This window comes from Mastigoproctus giganteus, chromosome 2 (assembly GCF_048544385.1).
Source record: "Mastigoproctus giganteus isolate SK-2022 chromosome 2, ASM4854438v1, whole genome shotgun sequence".
Classification (NCBI taxonomy): Eukaryota; Metazoa; Arthropoda; class Arachnida; order Uropygi; family Thelyphonidae; genus Mastigoproctus; species Mastigoproctus giganteus.
In genome coordinates, this window is record NC_143576.1 from 98,142,933 (window position 1) to 98,162,299 (window position 19,367).

The window sequence follows — 19,367 nt, forward strand, 5'->3', positions numbered from 1 at the left end:
CTCATTAAGTAGAGGCTCGTTAAGAAGCCCTCGTAACCAACCTTTGCTTATCCAACAATCACACTTTTTAAAACATACTGTCTTATGTCCAAGATATATGCTATCTCGGACACTAGTCCAGTATGCTTGCCGGTAGTAGCACACCATCCACCTATTGAGCTGTATGTGTACTGAGAAGCCAGTTGTGTGTTTGTTCCAAACTATGTTTGTGCTAGTAAAATTATTTGTTATTGTATTTACTTTATGCAGTTTAATTAAATATTACAAAAATTAATGAAATATAGCTGAGAAAGGAAAGAGAAATTGATGTTTCCATGATATCTAAATTGGATGGTCCAGAATGACTCAATAAAAGTGAGTCTCTAAAAAAAATTGCTGTTGAAAGGTGTGGACAAGAAAACTGTAAAAGATTGGAAAAAAATGTAGAAGCATTTTGCAATAATTTTCACAAGGCTAGTTAAGTTCTTGCTCCACTTCAAAGAACTCAAAATTAGAGATAGTAGACAATGTGCTAATGGCTGTCGTTTGTGCAAGATAGAGAGACATGGACTGCAATCAGTGGACTCATAAAAGCAGCATCAAAGGAAAGGTGTGGGTCTTATGTCAATGATTGGTGATGCAGAAAGTTTTACAGTAAGTGACAGATGGATGTTAGAAAATATGTTATGTTATTCATGTGTTACGTATTATGGAGAGAGATTATCTGCTGATCAGCAGATAATCTCATAAGCAGGCTGATCAGCCTGCTGCTCAGAAGTTTACAGAAGGTTTAAGATCATTAATCAACAGAGAAAAATTGATTGGAGAATAACTTTACAATATGAAAAAATGTCTAAATTATAAGATGTTAACTACAACAGTGACAGAAAAAAGCTGTGCCTGTGTCATGGTAGCTACCTGCAGATGAGCAGCTGGAACTCACAAATTGCTGCTTTATATTGTTGGTAAATCAACTAATCTTAGAGCTTTTAAAAATATAAATTATTCATCTTTACCAGTGCTCACAAAAATCAGCATGGATGGACTCTGCATTATTTAAAGAATTTTTTTTTTTTTCATGAATTTGTACCTTCTACAGAAACGCTTGAAGAAAATAAACTTACACGAAAAGGCTGTTCTCTTTCTGGATAACACACATTCAGATCCTAATTCTGAAGAACTTAGAAAGGGAACATAAAGCTATGTTTTTACCATCAAATCTAGCCTATGGATCAAGAGGGTTCTAGAATGTTAAGAAATGAAATAGGCAAAAGTTTTTTGAGTTAAATTTTGGAAAAAATAGAAGAAATGAATATAGATCTTATAGAATTATTGTTATTAACATGAAAGATGAGTACTAGAGAGTGGAACGAAATTCCATAATTAAGATTTACTAAATCTTTAAGAAAATTTTGGTTCAAGGTTCACACTGCTAGTGAAAGCCTTAAACTACAAAAAAGATAATGGAGAATGTAGTTTATTAATCGATTTCAGGAAAATTGAAGGATCTTAAGATTTATAGCAAGAAGACATACAAAAAGAAATTTAACAGTGTTTTCCAACAAATCGGTGTTGATTTGGGAAAATGAAGTTATGGATGATGCAGAAATCATACACAACTTGATAGAAATGGATGGATCTAAATCAAATCCACAGCCAAAAATTTCTCGTGGACAACCAAAGACACCCCAGATTTATCTTTTCATTATATTGAATTTCAATGTGATTCAACGGTCAACAATGCGAGGTTTTAAAAAAAAAAAGGTGAAGGGATTATGCTGCAAAATGTGACATCTCATCTAAACAGAAGATTACTGATTTTATGTGAATGACTGTTCACATATATGTTTTAAGTGAAAATCAAATTCTTAATATATGTAGGTATATTTTTCTTCTTTTGGTTTCCCACTTTAACGAACTTTTTTTGATTAACTGACCAACACTGCTGGTCCCAGTCACTCCAGATAAGAGGGTGTTTAGTAAGGAAAACTTATTGTCAATCACTGCTTGTTTTTTAGGAAGTAAATTATAATATAGTCTTTTTTTTTTTTTTTTTTTTTATGGAAGACTGACAATAACGACTGCTGTAGTGAGTTGTCATTATGTGCACCCTCTCTTCCACATTAAGCTGTAAAATTTTTTGGATGATGTCCTTTCAAGAGTATATATTCACTTCCATTCTCTGCAGAGTAGACTGCTTTAACATAAACTAGTCATTGCTATGGAGGAATCTGTTGACTGAGTTTTTCGATTTCTGTAATACATTAATTTTTTATGTGGAACCTGTTTTCAGTGCTACTCTAATAACTCATCTGGAAGTATTTCCTGGAACATCTGTACTTATATTAACATAAGTGAACTTTGAAATAACATTTCCATTCATGCAAATTTTAAGGAATAGAATAGAATATGTAAGTTGACATTTGCACTACTATTAATTAAATTTATCATGCAATGTTGCATTCTGTTGTCCCAGGATTAATCTCTGGGATCTTAGAAATGATATTATACCAGAATTCTGTAAAACATGTGAAATCTGTATTTGCTATATTATTGGCCATCTGAATGCACATATGAAAGACATTCCCAAAGCAGTGATAATTATTTGAAGTCTTGTCCAATTTGTACTCAAATTTAGTTTGAATGACTCAGCTGTTGAAAAGTCCTGTTTGGCTTTGGGCTAAGTTATCTTAATGAGTAGCTTGAATTTTAGCAACTCACTTGAAATTGGTAGTAATTTTGTTCCCATTCATTGTTTAGACTGAAGCAATGACATGTAACCTGTTCCTTGAGTGCTAAAATTGATCTTTATAAGTAATTTTATTCTGTATGTCATAAATGAGCAGTACTTTGAAAAATAAACAACACAGTTAAGTTCCTTCTTATATCTAAAGTTTTCTACTTCAAGCCACATTGGATCCTGTAGTCCTTTTGTTAAATATTAGTTCATCTTGCTGTTTATTTTCTGCATATCTGAGTTGTAGGCATTGCTAAAGCAAATTTTTCCTTAATTGGAATCTTAAGTACAACTAATATGTGTTAGCTTATGAATTTTACATCCTTTTCAAAGCCTTTTTAACTTATTCTGGACCAGTAGCCAGCAACCCTTTTCCTACATGTGAGCTACTTTAAAAATAAACAAGGACTTGAAATTGACCTACTACACATTTAAGCGTATCTTTATTTGAAATGAAAAATGCTGGTTGAAGAATTATGATTTTTTAAAAGTTTGAAGTAAACTTAAAAATAAAATCAGGAAAGTGATTAATGAAGTTGCTGGCATTGGTGTTCTCCAGAAAATATTATATTTTTATTTCTTCTGATTGCAATCAAATGAAATATGCATTGTGATTGATCAGTTAATCATGATTTACCATTTACTGACTCCTGTTCTAGACAGCAATTGTATAGTTAGTTGAAGTGCTTCATCTGCAGGAAAAGAGTTATCCGTGAGATAAAACTAATTTATTAATTTGTGACAATAACTGCACTACGTTGAAAAATTAGCACGACTGCACTCAAAACACTGGAAACATAAATGGTCTGCAGAGGACCAATGAAAAAGGCAGTGTATCGTGAAAAGATTTAAAACTAATTTTTATAATGTAAATCCGGTGCAAGAGTGAAATTAATGTTTTCATGATTTACATTTTGGTGGTTTATAAAGTTTCAAGTTTTATAAATGTAAAGTTATGTCAAAAACACATTTTGTGTTATCAAAAAAAAAAATTCATTTCCTCACACATTCTTTCTCTTTGAGTAATTTGCATAGAATAGTGTTTTTCAGCTGGTGTTCTGCAAGCATTGTCCAAGCATTTTGTGAAATTTTCTAACAAAAATGAGCACTTAGTTATATTAGCATTAGTAGAGACATACAATGCAAGAAAGCAAACTTATGCAGCATCAGCCAAAAAAAAAAAAAAAAAAACCCCTCCCATTTCATCCCTTCATTCATTCCAAATGCCTGTGCAGCTCAGCCTTAAATTTATTTAGGCTATCAACTTCCACAACAAAAGATGGAAGTCTGTTCCACCCATCAACTACCCGCTGGCTAAATGCAAATTTCCGCACATCTATTCTACAACTGTCTTTCCTCAGTTTGAATCTGTGCCCCTTCAGGTTCTTAATCTGAGCAAGAGGAAGAACCCCATCAGCACATTCAGCTTGCTCAACCCATTCAAGCCTTTATACACCTCGATCAGATCACCTTGCAGGTGGGCGCCTCCGTAGCCAGGTGGGAAGGAGCAGCAGTGCATAGCACACGCTTCTTGATTAGACCGGGGTTCGAGCCCGTCGCCACCAAATATGAAGGATGCGGAAAGGTCAGGGAATGACCACCGCATATCCCGGAGCAATATGGCCTTAGTTGCTAATGCTCCTAAAAAAAAAAAAAACCAAAAAAAAAAAAAAAAAACCTTGCAGGTGCCTACTCTCCAGGCAATGCAATTTGCAGAACTTAAGCTTTCTTGGTAAGAGCACCCCTTTGTTCCCCTCATCAACCTTGTTACCCTTCTTTGTACTCATTCTAGCAACTCTACATCCTTCCTAAAATGAGGCCTCCAGACCTGTAAACAGTACTCTAGGTATGGCCTGACCATTGCCTTGTATAATGGGATAATCACCTCCCTATCTCTGCTAGCAAAATCCCTATATATCCAATCTTTTTAATTTCCACTTCCCTGAGTGTAGTACCACACAGTTGTATGTTTCTCTTTGGTTATTGCTACCCATATGCAGTACTTTGCATTTGTCAACGTTAAACTCAGTTGCCACTTTCAGCCAATTTGCCCAACTTATCTGGATCCAGTTGGAGTAGCATACTGTCTTTACTGTCATTAATAACCCTGCCAACCTTTGTATCATCTGCAAATCTGGACATTAAACTTGATATATCTTCGTCAATATCATTGATAAATATTACAAAACAACAATGGGCCCAACACCGAACTCCGGGAAACTCCACTAATAACATTTGACTAGGAATAGCAGTGTCCATTGATTACCACTCTCTGTCATCTCCCACTCAACCATCCCTTTATCTATTGTAGCAACTTACTCTTAATGCCATACCTCTCCAATTTGTACAGCAGTCTTCCATGTGAAACAGTATCAAAAGCTTTCCTGAAATCCAAGTATATGATATCAAATTTTTTTTGGCATTCAGTTCCTTTGTGACCACATCATAGTATCCAATCAAATTGGTCAGGCAAGACCTCCCTTTAACAAACCCATGCTATGTCTTAACTATTATTGCAGAATTGTCTAGATGATCCTGCAATGCTTGTTTAACCAGTGATCCATTATTTTCTGCGGAACACAAGTTAAACTAACAGGTCTTTTTTTTTACCTGTCACCTTTTGAACCCCCTTTGTGAATAGGTGATACATTTGCACACCCCCCAGTCCATGGGGACTACCCCTGAGTCCAAGGAAGCCCTCATAATTATGGCTAAGGGTTTGCTTACTTCCTTTGCTGCCTCGTTTAATATAACTGGAAAGATCCCGTCCACCCTAGGTGCCTTTCTTTGTGTTCAACTTCAACAATTTCTCCTCCACTTTGCTCTCAGTTATTACAAAATCACTTAGCTTCCTGTTAGAGTTTGATAAACCTCTGGCACTCCCTTCATTGAATAACTCCTCATGTGTGAATGTTGATGCAAAATACTCATTCAGTTTATCAGCTACCTGAGCATGATCATCAATAGTCAACCCATCTATGTTAAGTGGCCCAATCTGAATTACCCCCAGAGGCTCACATCTGGTGAGTATGGGCTTGGCACACCCAGGGTCCTGAGCTGGATATAATCATTCTTCTCTTTCTTGGTGATTTCCGTCTACTTCTCTCTCTCTCAGGGTAATTGAGAATTTTTTTTTTTTTTTTTTTTTTTTTTTGCCCGCTGCAGCATAAACTTCAGGCTTCCTTGCACCATATGGCTATATAATATCGGTGTTTAGATACACCATAGATAACTCTTAAAAAACTACAAAGTAGTTGTTGTTGTAGGCATCATTTGCTTTTTCTCATATTGTGCTCTGCCTTCACAACGAGTTGCCATGATATTGCACTACTTCGAATAAATAACGCTTCACTAATAGAGAAGACTATTGTTATTTATTCTCGGTTGAGTACCACCACCCAGACAGCACTGTTTCACGGCTATTGGCCGATCATCAGTGGGTGGGCAGGTACCCTGGTATTGCAGACATGACGACCCAGTTGTGAAGATAATCACACAATATGAGAGATGCCAAGAGGTGTAGATGTGAATATTTTAAATAAATAAATGCACAAGGCATAATACTTTAAGAGTTTGGTATCTATATAATATCGGTGTTTAGATACACCATAGATAACTCTTAAAAAACTACAAAGTAGTTGTTGTTGTAGGCATCATTTGCTTTTTCTCATATTGTGCTCTGCCTTCACAACGAGTTGCCATGATATTGCACTACTTCGAATAAATAACGCTTCACTAATAGAGAAGACTATTGTTATTTATTCTCGGTTGAGTACCACCACCCAGACAGCACTGTTTCACGGCTATTGGCCGATCATCAGTGGGTGGGCAGGTACCCTGGTATTGCAGACATGACGACCCAGTTGTGAAGATAATCACACAATATGAGAGATGCCAAGAGGTGTAGATGTGAATATTTTAAATAAATAAATGCACAAGGCATAATACAACAACAGGCCTACAACAACAACTACTTTGTAGTTTTTTAAGAGTTATCTATGGTGTATCTAAACACCGATATTATATAGATACCAAACTCTTAAAGTATTATGCCTTGTGCATTTATTTATTTAAAACCATATGGCTAATAATAATAATCTCTTTCCTTCTAGAATTTACATAAGTAAAGAATGCTTTTTTGTTTTTCTTTGAATCCTTTTCCAAAGATTTCTCGTACTCTGCCTAACCTCCTTTGTGACTTGATTACTAGTTTATATCTGCCATAGGCTTCTGTGTCGGCTGATAATTTATATGCATACCATACATTTTTCTTCTCTGCCACGAGCCTCATTAGTTCATCTGACATCCATTTAGGCCTAAACCTTGAACAGTATTTCTTAGTTGGTATGAAAAGCCTAGTATCCTCCAAATTTAAGTTCCTGAAGGCTTCCCATTTAGATATAGGAATAGAAGAAATGGAGTGTCTTTTAACTGTATGGATTGAGGATTGCAATCAAAAACCCATTCCCCTTAACAGAGCAGCCATTCAGACAAAAGCTTTAAATTTGTTTAAGAGAGTGAAATAAAAAAATAATGAAGTCAAACCTACTACATAAGAAAAACATTTGAACAGGCAATTGCTATAACTACAGGAGACAATGCAATTTCCTTAACAAAGTTCTGGAAAAATTATAACATCAGACATGCAATAGAAAATATTCAGCATGCTTGCCAACAAATAACTGCAAACAATGTGTGGAGTGTGGAAGCACATTTTTCCTCATTGTACAAATAGTAGTGGTTTCGAAGAAAAAACTGTAATAGAAGAAATAACAAATATTGGAAGAGAACTTGGATTTGATGAACTAGAAAATGACGATGTTCGGGAACTGCTCAAGTCACGCTCGGAATAATTGACTGATGATGATGATCTCCTAAGATCAACAAAAAACATTTGAAGAAGCCGACAGTGATGCCGAAGAACGAAATAATGTGCAAGTGAAGAGTTCACTCTCAAGGAATTCGAAGATATCTTTCAAGCTGTAGAAGCTGTGAAGCAAAAAATTATGGATGCTGACCCTAACCTTGATCGAAGCATGCAAATTTGCCGAGATGTGGATAAAGAACTCTGCATCTACCATCATATGTATGAAGATTTAAAGAAAGAAAGAAAACATTTCAGTCTACGCTGCTAAAATATTTCGAAAGACAAAGATGTTTTCGTCAGTGTAAGCTTACCTTTAGGAATGATATTTAAAATTTTTTTTGTTTTTATTTTGCTTTCTATAATTACAGTACTCTATGACTTTGTTAATAATAAATTTAAATTATAAGTATATTCTTTTTATCCTTTACTGTAATATTTCATTAATAAACATATAAAAACTTACATTTAAAATTTTTCATTACCTGTTTCCGTCGAGCTGGAACCAATTACCATATTTTACACATAATTATAACTTGGAATAGTGGGAATTTGAATAATGCGACTACTTCGTGGGATTCATTAGTCGCACTAATCGCAACCTAGCTCTATAGGTTTTTTGGCACTCGTCAAAGTAAGGTTGCCTGTTTTAGAATTTATGATAACATTTTGGACAGATTGTGGTTTAAGGATACTCTCTTATGAAACAGCTCTGAATTTGTAATGCATAAGCAGTAAACTCTCTAAAATTCAAATGTCTTGGAGATTAAGTGGTTATTAAACCTGAAAGTCAAAATAGAAAATTTTATGAAACAGAATTCTCATTAATAAAATATTTTAGTTTTAACTATCAATTATTTACATGACAATATTGATGCACTTGACAAACTGAAACAGCATTTGCTGCACTCAATTTCATTCTTAGTCCTGTAGACTCCAAAGCACATTCCAATGATTAGTAAGGAATCATTTACAAGGAGTTATGTGCAATCTAATCTATATCAGCTTACATTATGTTTTGTCTTTAAATAATGTACTGCGGAGAAAATCAATCAGTTTTTACATGTAATAACAAAGATCACCAAGTTTAATTTTTGTCTTCATTATGACTAGTCATACAGCTCATAAGACATACATTAAAATAATGTATAGCCTATTTTGTTTGTTATATATCATTGTACTTGCTAAAGAAAGTATCCATATCTTGAGATATTACTGTATTTCTTCGATTCTAAGACACTTTTTTTCCCCCCTATAAACATCTTTAAAAATGGGGTGCATCTTAGAATCGATGGCGTCTTACAATCGCAGTTCTTTTTTTCAAATTTTCCTGCACTTTGCACAGCACTACACATTTTGTTTTTACATGGAAACCCCGCCTCCAAGTTTGACCATTATCTCATTCTCCAATTCCAATGGAGAATAAAGTGGTGTGGGTGATTTCACGTGCTTTCGAAATGTGAAGCTGCTGTTATTTCATTATAGAGGAGCTCACTCAGCGAAAACTAGGAAGTTTTGTTTGTATCTTCGAAAGTACGTAAGTGGAGTTACTATATTTCGTTAATTTTGATCCCTTATTGCACATTAAAATGTCAAAAATTGCACTATGAAACCGCATTGAAACTAAAAGTTATTATGTATGCAAAAGAACATGAAAATAGAGCTGCGGGTTGACATTTTGACATTAGTGAAGTAAATGTTCGTTGTTGGAGAAATGATTGCAATTCCATATTTTAATGCAAAGCAACAACCAAGTGCTTTACAGGGCCTAAGAAAGGAAGATTTCCACAAGTTGATGAAGCTGTGATACATTTTGTAATGGAGACACGCACAAAAGGATTACCCATCACTCGACAAGCCATGCAATTGAAAGCCGGAGAAATTGCAAAGTCCCTCGGAATAAAGAAAATAATTTTTTAAGACAGTCGCAGCTGGTGTGACAGACTCGTGCATCGTAGTGGATTATCATTAAGGTGCCAAACATCTGTATGTTAAAAAATTCCTGTAGACTTTCAACAGAAGCTGATTAACTTTCAGCGACAGGTGATGAAATTAAGGGGGGAAAAAATATGAGTTTAGTCAAAATGGAAATGCTGATGAAACCTCGGTCTTCTTTGATATGCCTCGAAATTACACAGTCAACGCTAAAGAAATCAAGATTATAATCATGGGCTATGTAAAGCAGCATATCACTGTGATGCTGTGCATCACTGCTGATGGTCAAAAGTTGCCACCATATTTAATTTTAAATCGAAAAACCATACCGAAGAATGAAATTGTCCCCAAAGATGTTATTGCGTGCACAAAAAAATGGATGGATGTCGGCAGAGCTTATGGAAGACTGGCTAAATGTTGTGTGGAATAGACATCCTGGAAACCTTCGTAACCCACCCAGCATGCTAGTACTTGATGCATTTCGTGGACATTTGTCTTAACGGGTCAAAAATAAAATTGCGCAAAAACATGGTGACTTGGTTGCGATTCCTGGTGGCATGCTAGCCAACTGCAGCCATTCGACATTTCGGTCAACAAGCCATTTAAGGATTACTTGAGAAAGGAATATGAATCCTGGCTGTTGACTGACAACCTTCCGGAAAAATTAAGAAAGTGCCGACATCAAAATTGTCAGAATGGGTATCAACAGCTTGGAAGCTGATCCCAGAAAGAGAATAGTCAAGCACTCATTTAAAAAATATTGCATCATCAACGCTCTTGATGGCTCAGAAGATATATTATGGGATAATGAAGATAACGCGATCAGAAGAATCTGATCCTGAATGTGAAGTAGACTCTGATATTGATTCAGATGCAGATATCGACGGCTCAGAAGATTCAGAAGGAAGTGATGAATAACATACCTACTGATAAATACCGGTACTATTGTTGTTAGTAAATTGAATTCAATTATAATAAAAATATTTCTTAGATTTATTTTAGTATTTTATTTTATTTATTTATTTTTTCTTAGAATCAAAGCTTTTTTTTTCTGAAATTAAGGTGCATCTTAGAATCGAAGAAATACGGTATTTGCCATTGTAATCTATGCAAAAAAGTGACAATTTTCTCTTTTTTCTACTTGCTATGTAACTAGCCATGAGCTAAGCAGTTTGACATCAATTCAGAACAGCCACTTATGTATGTGGCAAATATCTTAGTTGTGTGAAATTATATATTTTTTGTGTGTGACATTAAGTCATTATTTATCAAAGAGATTAACCATAGATGTAATAAATCATAAATTTTTCCTCCTCCTCTATTCACTCTAGACATTTTCTGGCTCTGTTCATTCTCAGTTGTTCTGAAGTGATGTCAAACTTGTTAGCTAATGTAGACACTGTATGACCATCTGACCCTCCATGTAGTTCTAATTTGAAAGAGCAGTTCACACTGAGTTACAAAGTTTACTGAATAAGTGATAGTACTAAAAGAGACAAATGTCACCCTGTATACAAAATGTCACCCTTTTTGCACATGGATTTTTAAAAGCCAAGTGTGGTCATAGATAATATTTTTGGACTGCAGAATTGTGTTTTTGTGTGTGTGTGTGTGTGTGTGTGTGTGTGTGTGTGTGTGTGTGTGTGTGTGTGTGTGTGTGTGTGTGTGTGTGTGTGTGTGTGTGTGTGAAATGTGTCAGATTTCTAGTTTCCTGTATTTATTAACTGTAATTACATATTAATAAATATAATTTTTATTACCTTTCAGCATTGACATTTTCTTTTCTTTTTTTCCTCCTTTAAAGTTTTATTAGTTGTTTCATTGAAAACTATAAAAATTAAACTTCATTGTAATGAATAATTTATTTTATTGTATGTAATGGTTTATTTTATTTTATGTAGTGGTTAATTTATTTTATTTTATGTAGGGGTTAATTTATTTTATTTTGTGTAATGTTTATTTCATTGTGTGTAATAGTTTATATTTACATATATAAAATGTGAATTCATATGTAAATTAACTGTACTAGATTGCCTATCTGGCAAACTTGAGTTTGAAATGAAAAAAAATTATTTTATGTAGTCTTATAACACACACACACACACACACACACCCTTCTTAATATTGTGCTACTTTCAGATAAAGAACTTTCCCCAAAAATGAACTACTTTGCTGTTTATTTAAATGGAAGCGTCATCCATTTAAAGTAAAGAGTGGTTTAACACTAGGGTGACCATACGTCCGGGTTTCCGAGGACCCTCTTTTTTAAGGTGTCCTCGGATGTCCTCGCGTGTTTTTAAAGTTTGTCCTAGTTTTTGTATTTATATTCACTAAATTTTTACACCCTCTGTATTCATTTAAGCATCACTTATAAGAATGTGAGTGATACCCAAACAAATTATGGTACATACAGTATGGGTACTTTTCTGTTATATCCACCTTGACTGCTGCGTTATCGTCGGGTTTTCATTAAATATCACAGACCACACGTGCTGTCATATCTACATCAATGGAGAGCGTTACAGCTTACGCGGCCACCAGTAGATAGTGCAGAAGTTATGGTGGCTATAACAGAAAAGTGCCGCAGTACGCACTATCGCAGCAAAAACATCGATAATATCAAAGTATCGTTTTATGTTTTTGTCCCTGGCAAGTAGTTGCTACTGTTTTTCAAAAGAAAGCAATGCATGGTATGCAGTATTGCTGCAAAAACGTGGGAAAAAGGAAGTGCATAGTAACTAATGAAATGCTTCAAGAACATCCTTCATTCAAGAAAGGTAAAACTAAACATGATGTAATCTGTATCATTTGCAATAGTGTTATTTCTGTTGCAAATAAAGGAAAACTTGATTTGAAAGAACATCTGAACACTGAAAAACATAAGCGTAACACCAGATATGCATCGGCTTCATCAAATGTTTTGGAAAAATTTATTGTACCTAACAAGGATGTTAAACTCATCAGAGCTTCTGAAGGCATGGCAGCATATCATACTGCTCGCTGGATTGTTGGATTCCGCTAATGAAAAGAATGTTTCCTGATTCACATATTTGTCAAAAAATGTTGTGTTGCAGGACTAAGGCTGAGGCAATCATAAATAATATTTTTGAACCACATACAATTGATCTTGTAATGAATGATTTAAAGAACATACCATATATAAGCATTTCAACAGATGCTAGCAATCATGGTTCACTGAAAATATTCCCAATTTTAATTGTACTTTGACTATCAAAACGGTGGAACTTAATGTAAATTATTAGATATAATTAATCAACCCAATGAGCAATCACACACAATTGCAAATATGATATGTGATGTTTTAACCAAAAAGAACATTATAACTAAATGTATCTCTTTTTCTGGTAATAACTGTAATACTAACTTTGGTGGTGTCAAAAGAGCTGGAAGAAATAATGTGTATTTTAAACTAAAAGAAAAACTTAATGATAAATTAATTGGAATTGGTTGTCCAGCACACGTTTTAAATAATACTGTGCATTATAGTTTTGATGGGCTACAAGTCAATATAGAAATGCTGGTTAGGGTAATCTACAATCATTTCTCTATTTATACTGTGAGAGTTGAATCACTAAAGGATTTTTGCAATTTTGTAGAGACAGAGTATAAGCAACCTTTATACTATACCAAAATGCGATGGTTATCTCTCTTTCCAGCCATAAATTGCATTTTAGAACTTTATGAAGGGTTTAAATCCTATTTTTTGTCCCTAGAAGATTCATCAGCAATATTGCAAACGTTTTTTGAAGATGATATGAATGAGGCATACCTTTCATTTGCTCATTCATTCATGTCAGTCTTTCAAGAAAATATAAAACGTATTGAAAGAGACTGTATTTCAATAATTGAAGTGCGGAAAATCCTGAAAAAAACTGTTTTTCATTTGCTCAAGGAGAGGAAAACCAATAAATTTCTTCCGTTAAAAGTGTGCTCAATACTAAAAATTGCAACAGAAAAGGGTAAGGAAAATGAAGTCACACAGTTTAGAGTTCAAATTGAGGATTTGTATGGCCATACTTTAAAATATATTGAATCATGGTTAAAACCATTAGATGAATTCCAAATCTTAGAATGGATCGATTTGGCAGAAATTCCTTCTTGGGACAATGTTCATTCCTGCTTAGAATATCTTTGTGAGAAGGGAGTCACAGTCGATGATGTAAAACTGTTTGATCAATGGCATAATTTAAAGTTATTCTTGGAAACACAACAAGAAAATGAGAAATGGAATACATTAACTGCAAATGAGAAATGGGTGATGTTTTTTAAACAATGTAAAACTTCTGAATTAACTTCAGAGTTACTAAAAATTGTACAATTCACCTTTTGTGTATTTGGCCGCAATGCAAATGTTTAACGTGTATTTTCATTGATAAATAGTCAGTGGACAAAGGAAAGAAACCAATTAAAAATTGAAGCTGTTAAAGGAATATTATTTACTATATATAATATGCAAATGACATGTAAATAATTTTACAACCACATAATTAATGAACCAAAAGTTTTAGCAGAAATTTTATCTTCGAGTAAATATTAATTTCAATGAATTATTAAATATTTTTTTAAAAGAATACCTATTTAATTTTTATGTCAACAAGATGTATTTTATTTTGCCACTATTTTCTGTTTTTTTTCTTTTGCAATAAAAAAAATTTATAGTCCTATTTTTGTATTCTTCCTAAAATTAATTTCTTCCTCTGCTATCGTAGTTTTCATAAAAAAATATATAGTCACCCTATCCATTCTTCAAGGCTGTTCAGTTAATTTCATGGTATAAAATTCATGGAAAAAATAAGAAATTGATGAACTACTGCATAAGGAATGTATTTTTTTTGTCAAACTTTAGAATTAAGTTCTGAATTATTAAAAATTATAGTATTTATTCCTTCTATATTCGGTCTTCATTGATGAACATCCAATGACCAAAAGGGAAGAAATCTATTACAGTTTGAAGTAAATAAAGGCTTATTGTTTACTACACATAATATGAAAAAGAAATGCCAAGAATTTTAAGATCAAATAACTAAACAGCCAAAAATCTTAGAAAATATTAATTTTTTAAAAGTATTAAGTGTATTTTTAAAAGAATGTCTGTTTTATTTTATCAGAAGAAATTTCTATTTTATCAATAAATCATATAACATTCATAATTTTTTGTTAGTAAAAAAGTTTAAAATGTCTTAGTTTTGTCCTCTTTTTAAAAATGGGAATGTCCTAGTTTCTCTAAAAAAAATATGGTCACCCTATTTAACACCAGCTAGTATAAACACAGATTTGTCAGTTGAGATGCAGTTTGGTTGTATATGAAATGTGATAAGAAAATCAGCAGTTTTTTATTTCACATAATTAGTTGAAAGGACAGTATTCCACACATTTCTATAAATAACAAATGCTAATTTCTTAAGTAAAATCTCTAATCACTGCATGGCATCTTTATATATATACAATCACTTTCTCAGTATAAATTCCTGTTAGAAGCCTACTAAATTGGACAATTTATATGTCTATGATAAAACAGGTTTAAACATAAAATACTAAAATTATGAAATAAAATATAGATGGGCATAAAAGAGAATACATATGAGAAGCTTCCAAAGCTTTGTGCTCCTTTGTTGGCTCACTTCAGTATGGGCAAGATAATTAAAAAAAAAAAAAAAAAAAAAAAAAGAGGAGAAAGAAGAGAAAAGTAAGGAAAAGGAAAATAGAAACATTGATCAGGCTTGGTAGGGTACCAGTCCACAAAATTGCACTAACAGTCATCACAATAATAGTCACTATTGGGATTTGTACCGGGACTAGAGATGTGTATAAAGGGACTCAAGCCATGATCAACACAGAAAATTGTTGCTGTGATTAACCTTGACATCTCACAAATTGAGTTGACTGTTGCTTACACTAATGCCCAGAGAGGACAATAGCAGCAAATAAATTTTGCAGTCTAAATAGCATTTTTGTGCTCATATGTGCAATCATTGACCCTTCTGCCAGATTCCCCTCTGTAGCATAACCAATAGTCAAAATACAGTATTTTATACAGTAGACCAACCTATTGTAGATAAAAAGCAGAATTGGGTCTTAACATGTAATGTGTTGGAAGTTCCTGCTTGGGTAGTGGGACAAATATTTCATGGCTACAGATTCATTAGCTTAAGAAGTTAAGGACAGCTCATAATGCTAGATCATGAATTTTGAATTCCAGATGGTCAAGAACAACTGCACCTTTGCTATGTGTAACTTAGCATTTTCATTGTCTACCTACACATACGTACAGTCATTCTTTAGATGGATATCCCTAGGCATAGGTCAGCCCTGCAAACTATGGTGTCTGAAAAGAAGAGCCTGACTATGGCACGGTCATGCTCCAGATTCATGGTAAATGCAATGTGATGAGAGGAGTGTCAAGTTATTGGAGAAGCAGTGACAATGAATGTAAACACATTATTGATATACTACCATCAAGCTTAACTGGAACAAGGAGATGAAAAATACTAACATACATCTTAATCTCTTCAATCAATAATGACTTATTGCTCCACACAAAATAATCTATATATTAGCTATGGCAGAACTGACAGAGACAACCATAGAGGGGTTTGGACCTCCCAAAATACAACCATTGAAATTTCTCTGCTGTTTTGTCAAATTTGCACTAACCATGGGTGAATAAGCTGCTATCAGTGCATGCTCTGATATGATAGCAGTATGATTTTGTGAGAGCTAGAACTAACAAAGAATTGAAAAGAATAGTGAGGAACTGAATTATAAGTATTGTGAAAGCCCAATACTTAAATGAACTAAAGTTCTTCATATAATGGTAAAAGAACAAAAACAGAAAGGCTTTAATTAACATTGTTGAGACATTCATGGAACACATCATTAACAAAGTATTTGTTTTCAGTGTTATAAATTAAGATTTCTTTTTTTTTTTTTTAACTGATCATAAGCCACTCAAAACCATTTCAAATGCTGGTGCTTTAAAAAAAAAATAACCTAACATTAGAGTTGAGTACCGATTCCTTTTCCAGTCAGTTTAGCAGTTCTTAAATTTCTTGATCTGAAAATAAATATTTGTTTATATGGTCACTACTACACCTTTTAAAATGGCAGTGATGTTAATCAAGGACTGGATGCTATTGCCTGAATAATTTTAACTTTGAAATGATATTAATTAAGGTCCTTAAGTAACTCGGTGCCTCCGTAGCCAGGTGGGAAGGAGCAGCAGTGAGCAACACGCTTCTTGATTAGACCGGGGTTCGAGCCCGTCACCACCAAATACGGAGGATGCGGAAAGGTCAGGGAATGATCACCACATATCCCGGAGCAATATGGCCTTAGTTGCTAATGCTCCTAAAATCTAAAATAACAAATAACCTTAAATAACTTACTTTTTGGCGTAATTTGTAATTCTAAACTATGGTGGAATGACTAAATTACTGAATGATAATGAAGCAGTCAGATTGTAGGTATTTAATATGAGCCTCATTGATCTGATCTTTACATTGTTCTCTAATTCTGTTTAAGTGTTTACATTGGGGAGAAAAATTAATAAAAGAGTGGTTTCTTTCACTAATTCATTAATGTAAATGTTTTTGCTTTTACGATGTGTACAGGTGTCATCTTGGCAGTTTTAGAAAAAGCTGAATTTATTTCTCCAATCTACTCAGACAAGGAAGGAATTCCTATAACTAGTGCTGGCACAGTTTCTGCTGGTTACCAAAATTTTCTCATTTGTATTGAGATGTTTTTTGCAGCCCTTGCCCTACGCTATGCCTTCTCATATCAGGTCTATATGGGTGGTTTGCATACAGATTCCCAAGGACGTTCTGTTACAATGCAAAGCATATCTAGCAGTCTTAAGGTAAGTCTAATATTGTTTTAATATGTGAAAAATGGCAGTGAAATTTTACTTCTAGTGCAGTGGTTTTCAACCTTTTTTTAATAATGGCACCCCTACTCAATTTTCTTCCTGTTAGATCTGAATCTCTCTGTATATATCGGATATATACAGAGAGAATCGGATATATATAATATAATAAAAGAGTGGTTTCTTTCACTAATTCATTAATGTAAATGTTTTTGCTTGTGCAATGTGTACAGGTGTCATCTTGGCAGTTTTAGAAAAAGCTGAATTTATTTCTTCAGTTTACTCAGACAAGGAAGGAATTCCTATAACTAGTGCTGGCACAGTTTCTTGATTAACTTGAGTTAACTGAAATGTAATTTTTATAATTATATTATTATAATAAATATCATATATTTTTTAATATTATATATATATAATAAAAAATAAGGGGCTTAGAGGGGAACAGGTATCCTGTGTGTTATCAGACACTCAGCCTAAAACACTGATGGATCCAATATCTCTCTATTACAGAAGATTTAGAAGAAGTCCGGTTGTCCTGCCTCCCTAAAATCCACTCATGCACACCTTCTCGATGGTAAGCCCTGTTACGTCATTTAGGTGGCAACGAACGTGTAGAGTGGTTCTCTTCAAGACGCCTGGTCAGCGTGAAGAGGAAAAGACCAAACCCTCCAGCATATGAAAGCACAACGAAACAAATGGCCCTCAGTCCCCAGCAGCTTTCACTCTCCCTCTTACGGCAGCGAGAGGATCAGAGTGGAAGCAGAGGGTGCTAAGAATCTCTGGGTACGACCAGGCTGCCATGCACGGAAACTGAACTTGGCCTGTTATAACGTAAGAACACTCATCGGTGAAGGCAGGATATTAGAGCTGGAAAAGGAATTAGAAAATGTGAATTGGAGTATCATCGGTTTGGCTGAAACAAGAAGAAGAAATGAATCACTTATAAGTTTATCAAGCGGAAATCTGCTGTACACCAATGGAAACAGTGAAAGGAGTGAAGGTGGAGTTGGGTTTCTGGTCCATAAAGATTTTAAAAACAACATTTTGGAATTCAAAAGTACATCACCAAGAGTGTCAAGACTAATACTAAAGATTTCTAAGAGATACAAGCTAAAGATTATAATGATTTATGCACCAACATCAAGCCATGATGATGAAGAGGTTGAAGAAATGTACACCAAAATTGAGAGTCTTCTAGATGAGCAGAAAACCCACTACACTATTATTATGGGAGACTTCAATGCTAAGGTTGGAAAAAGACAAAACAGCGCAGAAAGGGGAACTATAGGAAATTTTGGAATTGGTGAAAGAAATGAAAGAGGTGAAAGACTTGTGGAATTTGCAGAATCTCAAGGACTGTCAGTAATGAACACTTTTTTTCAAGAAAAGGGTGAACAGAAAGTGGACATGGAAGAGTCCAAATGGATTAACTACTAATGAAATCGACTTCATCCTCACTAACAGAAGATATATTGTGAATGATGTTACCATCCTGAATAAGGTAAATGTTGGAAGTGATCACAGAATGGTAAGATGTACACTTGATATAGATGTAGGAAAGGAAAGGAAAAAACTGACTTGAGTAAATAATACAAAGGTCTTTGAGATAACAGAGGAGGAGAAAAAGCAGTATGTACTGGAACTTAAGAACAAGTTTGAGCTTCTGCAGACTGCTGAGGACCAAGATATCGACGAGGAATATTACAACTTTTTGAAAGTGATAAAGCCCAAGAAACCTATAGGGAAAAAGAAATCCAAAGAAGAAAAAATTAGTCAAGAAACACTTGTCATGATGAACCGAAGACAACAAATGAAAAGCAAGAAAAACACTGACAGGGAGAAAATTGAGTATACTGAGTTATGCAAAGCCATTAGAAAGAGACTCAGAGAGGACATAAGAAGATTTAACACAAGAAAAGTAGAACAAGCATTAAGGGAAAACAAAGGATTTAAATCAGCAGCCATGA

At 34.1% G+C, this 19,367-nt stretch overlaps 1 protein-coding gene across 1 annotated transcript in view; it reads left to right on the forward strand.

The window, feature by feature from the left end:
• Positions 1-19,367, forward strand: part of LOC150089449 (transmembrane protein 184B-like) — a 139,352-nt gene that overhangs the window by 104,329 nt on the left and 15,656 nt on the right. Inside the window, exon 8 of the mRNA XM_090389495.1 lies at positions 17,147-17,394. Within this exon, the coding sequence (XP_090245621.1) occupies positions 17,147-17,394 (248 nt within the window). The remainder of the gene's footprint in view (positions 1-17,146; positions 17,395-19,367) is intronic.